The sequence below is a fragment of the Limulus polyphemus genome, unplaced genomic scaffold, assembly GCF_000517525.1.
Source record: "Limulus polyphemus unplaced genomic scaffold, Limulus_polyphemus-2.1.2 Scaffold5157, whole genome shotgun sequence".
NCBI classification, from domain to species: domain Eukaryota; kingdom Metazoa; phylum Arthropoda; class Merostomata; order Xiphosura; family Limulidae; genus Limulus; species Limulus polyphemus.
Window position 1 is genome coordinate 17589 of NW_013670767.1, and position 13662 is coordinate 31250.

The following is a 13662-nucleotide window of genomic DNA, read 5'->3' on the forward strand; positions in this document are numbered from 1 at the left end:
TGTGACAGGGATTCGAACCCGCGATCCTCAGATTGCGAGTCGAGTGCCTTAACCACCTGGCCATGCCGGGCCACTTCAGTAAGTAGGGTACGCTCATAATGCAAAATAAAAAGTGTACTTATTTCTTAGATGCACGATGCAATGCATCGTAATTTATCGATCCAACATTGATAGTACTTCTAACAAAATTCTATGCTGCTTGGAATCATATAGTTTTTCTTATACTAGAATGTAAATTTCATTTTGTCAGTTCTACCAAAACAAGATGGCCTAAATGTATTTTTCTGTATTTATCAAGGCTGGATTTTTGTGTTGTTGGTGTTAACAATGGCAAGTAATCAAGAAGGAAATCTGGACTTCTGTCATCAACGAAGAAGCGTTTCTTATGCTAGGTACTCGTGTTGTGTAAAACTAATATAACAAAAATGAACTTCTGGAAAAATGTCACGTCAAAAGTTTACTATTAATGCGTCAAGTAAAATATTGACATTTGAAGGTCAAAATGATGTGTTGGTCAGCTTTAGGTAAAACCTTTTTTTAAGACCTCTTGTACAAATGTATTATTTGTAGTAAATGTGTTTAGTATCCTTACAAACGTAAGTCAGGCTTAACTCCAACATATAGTTAAAAGTGATTCTTGAGAATAAAAAAATGAACATCTTGTGACACAGAGTAAAAATCCAACAGCTTGAGATAGGAATATAATCCAAAAAGTTGAGACACGGAGAGAGTGAAAAAAATCCAAAAAGTTGAGACACGGAGTGAAAATCAAGCACCTTTTTAAACCTAACAACTTTAGATACGGAAGAATGAACAACATCTTGAAACATAATTAAAAACCACCATGAGACGCGAAGTATAAACAAAAAAGCACGCATGTTTAGTTGACTGATGGCAATACTTGATCAAAAGCTAAGTTTTGGATCTGTACTATGTGCTGTACAGGCCCGGATAAACTTTTTGTGGCCGTGGCAGCAAAAAAATAAAAAATGTGTATTCCTCACTTTCATGTGTTATGTTTTCCTCTCATTTATTCGGGTAAGATGGAGGTCCCCCCTGTGGGTCTGCAGTTAGTTTACAGATTTACAATGCTAGAATCCACAAAGCTTATTGTGTACCTTTGCACTAAGAAAACGACATCAACAACAGATATGACGGTGGAGCAATTTTATCTGTCAGGATAACAGAAGTAGATAACGCAGAGACATTGGTATACTATTATTCTCCTTCTTTCAAAGTCCAAGGTATTCTGAAATAAAAACAAAACAAAAACACCTCTAAATATTCCAACAATAGTCAGTCCAATGAACCTTCTTAACGCAAGGGCCAAGTGCAAAAAAAGAACAAAACAAACAAAAGAACATACACAGACTTTTCTTCTTTTACAGAAAGTATATGCACTTTAAGGAAACAAACACTTCTGTCCTTATTAACAAATTAAACACTAATTCAAAAGTTAACGTTGCTTCTATAACGGCAATCAGTTACTGAAAACAAACAGATGGCGACCACATGGCCAGGTTATGCGTTCATAGTATTTGACAATATATTTGTCATGTCAGTCCAATAGGCTGGCCTAATTATTCTCTTCAAATATACAAATTGCCAATGGAAAGGTAACGAAATGTGTACACATTAAAAACATCAATATACGTCTTAAGTAGTACATTACCCGGTGTCAAGAGATGTGCTGAATATTTTGTTTAACTTCATATTAAAACTGGTGCCCGAAAGATGTGCCGGGTATTTCAGTAAACTAGTATTAAATCCGGTGAGTGGAAGATGTGCCGGGTATTTTGTTAGGCTAGTATTAAATCCGGTGAGTAGAAGATGTGCCGGGTATTTCAGTAAACTAGTATTAAATCCGGTGAGTGGAGGATGTGCCGGGTATTCCAGCAAACTAGTATTAAATCCGGTGAGTGGAAGATGTGCCGGGTATTCCAGCAAACTAGTATTAAATCTGGTGAGTGGAAGATGTGCCGGGTATTTCAGTAAACTAGTATTAAATCCGGTGAGTGGAGGATGTGCCGGGTATTTCAGTAAACTAGTATCAAATCCGGTGAGTGGAGGATGTACCGGGTATTTCAGTAAACTAGTATTAAATCCGGTGAGTGGAAGATGTGCCGGGTATTTCAGTAAACTAGTGTTAAATCCGGTGAGTGGAAGATGTGCCGGGTATTTCAGTAAACTAGTATTAAATCCGGTGAGTGGAAGATGTGCCGGGTATTTCAGTAAACTAGTATTAAATCCGATGAGTGGAAGATGTGCTGGGTATTTCAGTAAACTAGTATTAAAATCGATGAGTAGAAGATGTGCCGGGTATTTCGTTAGACTAGTATTAAATCCGGTGAGTGGAAGATGTACCGGGTATTTCAGTAAACTAGTATTAAACCCGATGAGTAGAAGATGTGCCGGGTATTTCGTTAGACTAGTATTAAATCCGGTGAGTGGAAGATGTACCGGGTATTTCAGTAAACTAGTATTAAACCCGATGAGTAGAAGATGTGCCGGGTATTTCGTTAGACTAGTATTAAATCCGGTGAATAGAAGATGTGCCGGGCATTTCGTTAGACTAGTAATAAATCCGGTGAGTGGAAGATGTGCCGGGCATTTCGTTAGACTAGTAATAAATCCGGTGAGTGGAAGATGTACCGGGTAGGTATGGAGAAGAAAGTAGAATTACATGAATCTCTGAACTTCTTGGTATAATCCTAATCCAAAAGAATATCGAAAAACTACGCCCAAACTGAATGTCACCTCTAGTTAAAGCAAACTGGATAGAAAATAGTCAAACGTGTCACGTGATGGTTGGGTACGTCAACGCTATTTGACTGTTGTCCTAGCAATTAAAACCTATATGTTTCACAGTCTTCCAACTGCTAACACTAGTGAATTTCTTATCGTTAATGACATAAAGTGAGTTTTACATTGTTATTCATTCAATGAAATCTTTTTAAAAGAAAAGACAACAAAAAAACTCGCAAAGACCCTACAGCTTTTTATCTGACAATAACTATTTCACCGACTCTTATCCATGTAAACACTAACACGCGAACAATTTCCCTATTATAAACATTCCTGGACAACAAACTGCCATGAAGTTAACACTACACTCGAGAAAGTGTTTTTATATTAACACTATACTCGATAAAGTGTTTTTATATTAACACTATACTCGAAAAAGTGTCTTTATATTAACACGATACACGAGAAACTGTATTTACATTAACACTATACTCGAGAAACTTTCTTTAACACTATACATGATAGATGGTTTTTATATGAACACTTTATGTGACAAACGGTTTTCATATCAACTACATTATTCGCTATTATTTAACATCGACACAGGATAACCGAAGTAAGCAACACAGAAGCTCTTTAATTAAAACAAGGTCTTCTAAACTAAATACAAAACAAGAACACCTCCAAAGATTCCAAAAATAGTCAGCCTTACAAATTACCGTTACAACGATATGAAATTATATGTACGAATTGTTTAGTTGTATAATGATTATTCAGTTTCACGAGTGTGACTAGTTTATGTACAAACTGATGAACTTCACGGATGTGATCGTGATATCCAGGGCAACCTCACGTGCCAGCTAGGTTGTGACGCAACGGCTAAGCAGGATTTTCCACATTGGAGTCCCTGAGTTGGTTTACAAAAGTCGTCACGTGACGTCAGAAAAGCCTAGTGTGTGTGTGTGTGTGTATATATATATCATGTTCTTCATCTTCACGCTTACGTGATTCAGCGCGTTCTTTCATGAGAGATTGTTGCTTAGTGACCGTTCAAAATTGAGAAAGTCAGTAACAGTTTATCTTTACGTTCTTCTTGAAGGATAAATTATTAAACATCTTACCTAATAAGTAAGACTTAGTAAATCCGTTGTTTGAGTTCCTTATTTTGTACGAGATACTGAGATAGTTGGATTTAAGCTTTTAACATGGCTTTTATGATGCCTGTCGTAAAGAACGAGTTCGAAGTTTACCCAAACGGAACAAAATCGCCACGTAGTCATATCAAGAAGCCCGTGAAGAGCTCCCGGAGCGCCCCGGTCACTCCTAGATTGTCTATCTCTCCTGGTAGCGACGCAGAAGTTCATCTGATCAGAGTTGTTTCAGGCAAAAGCTTTAGTACCGACAGATCTCGAAGTAGTTCACATAATGTTTCCGGAATTCCAACCCCTAAGTCGGCGTCTCATTCGTCTCTCCACAAATTCCACAGCCACTTGGTGGACAAGCTGAGGAAGAGACTACACCTGCAGGACAATTTGGGGGATGAGACTTCAATCTGCGACTCCAGGAAAGAAGAAGACACCGTTACTCAAACCCCCTAGATAACTGGCTTCGAACTACACCCTGTTTTAATGTACAAATTTCAGTAACTATGACTCTGAGATTGGGTAACAGTGAAAAAAAAGAAAAAGAAAAAAGAAAGTAGGTTCGTTTTATTGACAGAAAGCGTAAAACTATTATAAAATGTGAGAGCGAACAAATAGCTGTATAAGTTTCGTCTACTATTATAACTGGTATTATTGACAGAAAGTGTAAAACTATTAAAAAATGTGAGAGCGAACAAATAGCTGTATAAGTTTCGTCTACTATTATAACTGGTATTAGCTATTTGTTCGCTCTCACATTTTTTAATAGTTTTACACTTTCTGTCAATAATACCAGTTATAATAGTAGACGAAACTTATACAACTATTTGTTCGCTCTCACATTTTTTAATAGTTTTATACTTTCTGTCAATGTATAAGTTTCGTCTATTATTATAACTGGTATCAAAAATGGAGTTTTGACTTTTAGAAATTTTATTACCATGGAGATCGACTTGATTTGAGAAACTTAACTTGGAAAAGTGTGTTTGTTTTGTATATTTTATGGTAAAAGTGAAATGAGAGGTATTGTAACTTTCCTGTATATAACTTACAATATTTGATGTCTCTAAGAATCTCGTATTTTCAAAGATTGTGTGAATTTTATGTATTTATTATTTTATGTGAAGAAGAAACTATTAAATAATTTTTTTTTTGAATTTTTGACTACTTGTTGAGTAACTAAAGTAAGAATTAAAACCAGTTCAAGGTATTTTACAAATCTGAAAACAACGGAGCGTTCCTTTTTTCTTAAGTGCTTTTGAAAAATCTGGATCTTAATATATATATATATATATATTTAGGTAAATACATACATTTTGAACATTCATCGATTATGTAATAGGAAAATTTCAATGTTTTATTTTTCGTGAAAGTTTCTTTACTTTCAACTGTCGTTTGTTATTTTCCATGAATATATTAAAGTTTTTAGGCCGTGCTCGATTCTGTCGATGAGAGAATGCGCAGTTCCTCTGTAAAATACACGAGTGAGTAATCATGTAGAAACTATAATGGGAATTTTAAACCTGAACAACACATTATAAACATAGGGGATAAACGGCCACGTCAGAAACCCATAGAATTCAGCTTTAAAGCATTTCCACAATTTGAACTATTGAGCAGAGGAAAAGTAGCCAACCAGTGTTCGCCGTTACAAGGTATTTGTCCTTTCTTTGTACAGAATAACGGTAGTGAGTGTCTCATTTATAATCTTTCCACAGCTGAAAGTGCGGAGCGCGTTTATTGGCATCATACCTAATAGCCACATAGACAAATAATGGACGAGATCTATAAAACAAATAACTAGAAAATTAGATGAAAAAACGTTGTCTTGTACCAAGCTAAATTCCAATTACTAAACTTTTTGAAAAACGTATTTCTTGAACAAATACGACTGTATTTCTAAGCAGAATACCGATAAAGTCAAAATATAATTTACTCCTACTTTGTATGAAATAATACTGGTTTTAAACCATTATTAGGACCAAGGAGGATGAGATCTTTCGTAGACCTCTTCCTCTCCTTACCGCGTTGTTTATATATTCTGATATTGATTGTTAGGTAATATCCTTTACTCACGGTTTATATTAAATTTAATATACCCGATCCAGACTATGTCCATTTCATGAAGTAATGTTAATTTGTATATTTACACTATGCTTAGTTAATGTACGATTACACTTTCAGTCCTGTGCTCACTGTACAGTTCCACATTCTAGTTCCTGTTCCTGGTTGCATACTGTCATGGATATGAATTGTTAGCTAGAACCAAGAGAGCCTATTTTGTATGTAAAATATTCATGATCTGCAGATGTAAAAACAAAACATTGGCACATATTTATCATTTTACTTAAACTTTTCCTATATTTTCTCTTGATCTCCTGTTAACAGCGACTTGGTTGATTCCTCTTCAGTGGCCATTTTATTTTTGAGTATCAACCGAGGTTGTGCCAGCAGATGCTGACCTCTCGGGTGGAGAACAGCTCTCTTGTAGAATATAAAACTATTTTATTTATACAGTTTTACTAATTGTTTAGCCTAAAGGATCATAAAATGTTTATAGCCTTTAATTCTGTTGAACTAACAGTAGGACAACAGTGGTCATAGAATAACTGTTGAATGGCTATTATCTTTTGTTCAAACATGTACATTTAAGGATATCCTGACATTCCATGTTTTAAATAGTAGGTACTGTAAACATATATTATGGAATTGCTCCTTCCTCTATTGTATAAAAAATAACTGCAGAACATAGTCGTGTTGTTAGTTTACATTGTGATTGGCTGCCATAATACTCATAGGTAACTTTCGAAAAAAGGACGACTAAGTTTCCCGCCAAATTGGACAGATATCATAGTGAAGATTCTGCAGATATGCGTAGTTGGGTGATCGATCTCATAGTTTCAACATGCGCCTAAAGATCACTATTGTTAAAACAACTAAGTTAGTTATATCTTTAAAAAGTACTCACACAAAGCTGCTGGGTTAAACAGCAGTGCGATTCCTTCAAGTGTAATAAGCTACTGGGTTAAACAGCAGTGCGATTCCTGCAAGTGTAATAAGCTACTGGGTTAGACAGCAGTACGATTCCTGCAAGGGTAATAAGCTACTAGGTTAGACAGCAGTACGATTCCTGCAAGTGTAATAAGCTACTAGGTTAGACAGCAGTACGATTCCTGCAAGGGTAATAAGCTACTAGGTTAGACAGCAGTACGATTCCTGCAAGGGTAATAAGCTACTAGGTTAGACAGCAGTACGATTCCTTCTGGGTTAGACAATATTTTGATTTAGATCGTGATTTATCTTTTTCCTATCATAACTATACAAAAGAATCGGGTAAACACATTGAAACAACGCATGCTATATATTTAACAATCAAATTCCAAGCCCATTTCAGTATTCCACGAATTAAATTTTGAGGAATGTGAAATAACCATCGACAAAAGAGGATTTGTTTTTGGTTAAACCCTAAGTTAAGCAAGGGACTGTCTGCTCAGGGATCGGTGCTTAATTTTAGCGTTATAAGCCCTCAATTTTACCGCTGAGTGACTGTAAACCTAAAATAATACAGGCCCGGCATGGCCAGGTGGTTAGGGCGCTCGACTCGCAATCTGAGGGTCGAGAGTTCGAATCCCCGTCACACCAAACAGCCGTGGGGGCGTTATAATATGATGGTTAATCCCACTATTCGTTGGTAAAAGAGTAGCCCAAGAGTTGGCGGTGGGTGGTGATGATTAGCTACCTTCCCTCTATTCTTACACTGCTAAATTAGGGACGGCTAGCGCAGATAGCCCTCGTGTAGCTTTGCGCGAAATTCAAAACAAACAAACAAACAAAACCTAAAATAAACAGAAATAGTTCTTGCCCCTTTGCAATTATTATTATTTATTTTAAAGTGCGTGCGATAAAACGTGACATTACCATTATTTAGTCGGATTTTGTTATACATATTTTATGTGGTTATCAGTTTGTATTTATATATGACGCTATAGCCCTAAAGAAAGGCGTAAGCCGAAACGTAGGGTTTATAAATTTTTTTTCTTTTTCTGGAGTGTTATTAAACTAATCTTTTTTTTTTTTAAACATGATTATAATCTTCCAGTATGCTCTGTATCAAAACTAATACAAACTTGTATTGGAAATTTTAAGATTAAAACTTGAATAAGAAAATAATTAAAGTAAATTGAACATTAATATTTGTGGTAAAAATCACTAACTGCATTTTTCTTTTCACATTCCTTTTAACGTGTCCATTGCTGATTCAAAAACAAAGAGCAAATTAGCATTTCAAATATATCTTATTTTTTCTCTTACAAGTCATTGCCCAACAAGCCTTTCGTTCAATACCACAAATCATTTGTTGGTCTGAATGATCAGGGATAAAAGATTCTGTCGAATGCCCAACCGATGAGTTGTGGTGTTATACGAAGGATCTCTTAGGCAGTGACTTGTGGGAGGCAAAAAAAAAAGAAGAAAAAAAGAAGACATACAGAGGCATCAGATTTGACTTATATAGCAACTATAAGTTATTACTATATTAATTATTTTTGGGGAATGCCCCATGACCCCCCCCCCCCAGATTGAGTTGTCTTAGGCAGCACGGGACCTGTTTTTAGCAGCTCCTTATACTGCTTTCAATCTCTCATTGTAAAATCTGCATGTTTAGCCAAGCATCTCCTCTTTGCAACTCCTTCCTACACCACTGATATAAAATGATATATTGTTCATCTCGGATTTAAATTCGCAATAGCAAAGGAATGTAAAATAGAGAGAGATAGATAGAAAAATCAGAAGAAAAAAACGTTTGCAGTGAGAGTATTTTAAATCACAACTTTTAGGACTATTGGTTTTTAATGCTTTACCAGCTTTTAGCGTTTAAACCATACATTTTGCAGTTTTATAAAAAAATAGATATTGGTCTAAGGATAAATTAAAACTGTTCATGTTTATAACGAGGAAAATATTTTCTTTATATTCTCTGCCAAATAATTTTTTTCCAAACGATATAAGCAATAATGTGTTCTCCTTTAGAAATATTGTATTTTGTTTTAATACGCGTATAACTATAAAATGTTCTACATACAACGGTTGTTGTCATTGCCTAATAAAGAACCAGTTAAATGAAAAAACAACAAACAAACATAAACAGGCCTTCATACACAGTAGGATATAAAATATCGGAGTATTTTGTGGGCTTTGTTTACCATACAAACCAATTCATCTCCAGTTTCGAGAAGCTGACCTGGATAGGCATTTATTTATTTAGGAGGATCTGGGTTAGCGTGACAAGGATCACGTAGTTGTTAATAAGAACAAGGGTATCTCTTTTATTACTGAATGTCAAACAACGATTTCTTTAACCCAACAAGACGTTCGATAGTCTTCCCTGTGATCAGATACTGATGTAGTTTACAAATTTCAAAGTACTGGAGTAAAAACGAGTCAGACCCGAAGCCAACTTATATGAGATATAAAGCTGGTCAAGGCAAATCATGCAAGGTTTTCATATATTATTATTATTATTCATAAACCATTCAGCAGTCTTCAAAACACAGAGTTTAATTCGTGTAGTTTGAAGTTAAGCCTAAACACTTACAAGTTTTTTTTTGTGAGAAAGTGCTGAAGTACTTCTGACACCTTTTCAGTTTTTACAGCTTATATAGAAATAGGCTTAAACGAGTAAATCTTGATAAGCGGCGTAGCAAGTTATGCCTAGAAGTCCGTTCTTGAGCTGGCGAACCAATAATGAACAAAACATGTTTTACTATTGGAGGGGGAAAAAATATTCCCAAAACTTGAGACGTTTTAGAGAGAGTTTGAAACAACACCGCTTATTTGTGACATATGTGCAAATGTAGGTTTCTTGTCACCCCGCTCTCTCTCTCTCTCTCTGTCACTTCCCACATAATAAGATAACCAATCATTCTGCTAGTATTAAACTAACCCATGATAATAACACAGTAAGTCATAACTTTTCCTAAGAATTGTTTACAACTACACAATTATATTTTAACTTGATTTTTAATACATGACACCAAGCTTATTGCGCCTCATATGTACAGGGCTATTAACAAGTGATCCAAAAATTGCAGAATATTTTAGTAAATACATTTATTTATGAACTCTGAAATGGAATTTTATAATCTTAAACATGTTTTTAATATTTATTCACTTGAACTTACTTATATAGGTGAATTTTCAACTGCACAAATATTTTTACAGATGTACAATTTGTGACCAACTTCACACTAGGAAATTCCCTGCAATCAGTCATAAATACACGACTTCAATAACTGGCATAGAAGTTCCAAATTTGTTGGTCAAAAGCCTTAAGACGCCATTCCAATAATTGGTATAAAAGACTATATTTGTTGGTTAAAAGCCTTTAGGCACGACTTAATTAACTAGTATAAAAGTCCCACATTTGATCGTGACAATTATTTCCTTCAGAATGGGTGCAACATTCAAACTTCATGGTAAAAACTTTTTGTTCGTGTTGCTAAGCCTAAAGTCACACTCGCTCGTTCCCAGATCTGAAACGGTTGGAATTGATTGAAAACTACGAATTTAGGCTTAATATTTTACAAGAAAAAAGCTGTTTAACAAGCGTTAGTGGAGATAATAAATGGTAAAAGTTCATGCGGTGAAAGGATAACGGTTAGTGTTTACTTCTAATTTTACTGTTCGGTATTTGTAGTGTAAAAGTGTTTCATGTGACTGAAATTACAAACGTTTTTTCTTGCTACCATTACTCATGTTTCAAGGACGTTACAAAACCTCTACTGAAACATGGTCTCGGGTGGTGAAATCCCAAGTTTGATAACTGGTAAGTACAAATTATTTCAAATAATTCTCGATGAACGTGACACTAGTTTTTATTTATTATGCATAATATTTCAAGTGGTTTCTTCGTATCTCAACCACCAATTTCCGCCCTCCCTCGTTTACGTCTTAAAGTTAATTACTTGCACCAGAAATAAGTTCTGAGAAAGCAACAGTTTTACTGCGTCTTGAAACTCAGGAAATATTTCACACTCTCAGACGCAATATTTGTAAACACAGGATCTCAGCCAATGGACATGATTCAGTCCTTCATTTGTGACATGATCGTGCTCGTCAAAGAAACGACATGCTATGATGTAAATATGTTATTATTATCAGTCCCCTCCCTATGTTCCATATACCCCTAAGCAAGTAACAATTAAATATTTCTGGTTCAAGTTTCGTCTTATTGTTGAAATAATATTCAGCGAGCTTAGCTCCAGTAATTCTCGTGTCGCCTACTTTCACAATTCGTCGAGAATAATAAGTGTTATTTCATGCAAAACAGTTGATGAACGTTTATTGATTTGTATTCACTTCTCGTCTGAATTCGGCAATTATTGGTATTATTTTATGACATTTGGCATAGATTAATAAAAATGATTCAAGCCTCATGACTAAATCCTTCGACTGAAGTTGAAATTATACAAAAAGGATTATGCAAATATTCTGTTTATGAACCACGATAGTGGTTCATAATAGGGTTCGCCGAGGAATTTCAGAAAGTTTCTATTAGCACGTACAGACAAAAAACATCTTAAAAAGCAGATTAATTCATGAAACAACACTCAAGACCTTCTATCTCAATGGCTAAGGCTGTTAAAATATTGATAATAGCAAAAACGTTGAATTTCCGATTGTTAGACAAAAATTCATCCATTTATTTTTCATATTATTATTATTATTATTCTTGTTTCACAAGACCACAGAAAAAAACGGCTGAGAATATTTTATTCAAACCTGGGCAAACCTACTAAAAAAAAAACTCCTGCGCAGGACTATTTTTATGTTGATTCTTGAAACAGAAGGAGAGATTTTATCAGTTTTTTTCATTGGTACTGTCTGAGTTTCTCTTGGAAGCCTACAGCAAAAATGGCTAGGTATACTGCGCCAAAATCAATGCACAGCTACTAAACAAACTCCTGTGAAGGTTGTCGGGATATTTTTAAATTGATTCTTGAAAGTTGAGATTTCAACCCTCTACAATTTTCTAAGTTCTTCTTCGCTACCAACATAAGCTCTTCGAAACCATTAAAGCATCTCAGAAATGTAGAAGCCATTTAGCCTCCGTCATACTAGTTGGAAACACAAAGGAATATCGGTCCTTTGGAATATCGAGCTGTCACCATTTTTTCATGTGATTAGTGTAACCAACTATTGAAATCCTCTAGGCCCAGGTTACCTTCCAGTTGATACCCTATCTAAAATGAACCATTTTCTTTTATCGTGAATAATTATTTTTTTTGTTTCTTTAGCTACAATAAGTTTATTCTTGGCATTACCAAAATATTCATTCCTCCATTTTTTTAGAATATTGTTCTTTACGTTGTATTCATACCGTAATATCACAACACATCCCGCTAATACAATACAGTATACTGTCATACGCAAATACCACAACACATCCCGCTAATACAATACAATATACTGTCATACGCAAATACCACAACACATCTCGCTAATACAATATACTGTCATACACTAATACCACAACACATCCCGCTAACACAGTATACTGACATACACTAATACCACAACACATCCCGCTAACACAGTATACTGACATACACTAATACCACTACACATCCCACTAACACAGTATACTGACATACACTAATACCACAACACATCCCGCTAATACAATATACTGTTATACACTAATACCACAACACATCTCGCTAATACAATATACTGTCATACGCTAATACCACAACACATCCCGCTAACACAATATACTGTCATACACTAATACCACATCACATCTCGCTAATACAATATACTGTTATACACTAATACCACAACACATCCCGCTAATACAATACAATATACTGCATCAGATGCAGTTAGAACTGGTTAGGGATTTTAAGGTGTAGTTACTTCTAGTCTAAGTATTGATGAGTCATTATGTACCATTCGTATATCTCGAGAACCAGACATATGTATTCTCATTTTTGGGGCACCAACTGAACGAAGTTGGTCTATCTGGCAAACCTTAGCTATGTACTAAATTACGGTTACAAAAAAAAAGTAAAGAAAAAAAGAAAGGTTAAAGTGTTTCCAGGACCGGTTTAGTTATTTTGCGGCCCAAATCTTAAAAGATCTTCCCTGTTGTTACCGCTATACCATTACATTGATAAACTTTATATAAACGAAAAACAAATGTCGGAATGCCTTGTAATTTTTTTTTTCTTTGATTTTACAAGTGTCTTATTTCGAACTTTAAGATTTAGAAGACCATACTTTTCTAGTCTTTTTTTTTTTTTAATGACTATGATCACGGCTTCCAGGTGAAAGAATATAAAGCAAACACTAGATAGTCAATTAACTTCTGAAATTAATAGACAAATATTTCTTGATTTCGAATCCCTAAGCGGTTGCCTGTCTCACCCTTCTGCTAAAGTCATAATTAAATCTTTTTTTTTTTCTTTCGTAGTGTTTCAAAATGAATAGATCGTATTTAGCCTAATAGTGACGGGTTATATTAACAAAATAACAACAACAACAACCAAAAACGGTTAGACCGATCGTTTCAAAGAGATGTAATTTCTTTTAGTGATCCACTAGGTATAATGGCTTGAATTCCCAAAAGGCGGAACTTTATTCTGGACCGTTCTGCCCCAATTTACCCCCTGACTACAACCGAGGTCGGTTGAATTTCATAAGACAGTTCATGTACGACACACACGAGAATATTGAATTAACGTGTATGAGTAATGGAAATTATTGGATAACGTAG

General features: G+C 35.0%; 1 protein-coding gene and 1 long non-coding RNA gene across 2 annotated transcripts in view; both read left to right on the top strand.

The window, feature by feature from the left end:
* Positions 1-967, top strand: part of LOC111089064 — an 8768-nt gene extending 7801 nt beyond the window's left edge. The window contains exon 2 of the long non-coding RNA XR_002613416.1: positions 299-967. This is a non-coding gene — a long non-coding RNA (uncharacterized LOC111089064). The remainder of the gene's footprint in view (positions 1-298) is intronic.
* A 2983-nt stretch (positions 968-3950) lies between these two features.
* On the top strand, positions 3951-4343 carry LOC106472206. The gene has a single exon (XM_013932832.1). The coding sequence runs from the start codon at positions 3951-3953 to the stop codon at positions 4341-4343; it is 393 nt and encodes a 130-aa protein (XP_013788286.1).
* The last annotated feature ends 9319 nt before the right edge of the window (positions 4344-13662 follow it).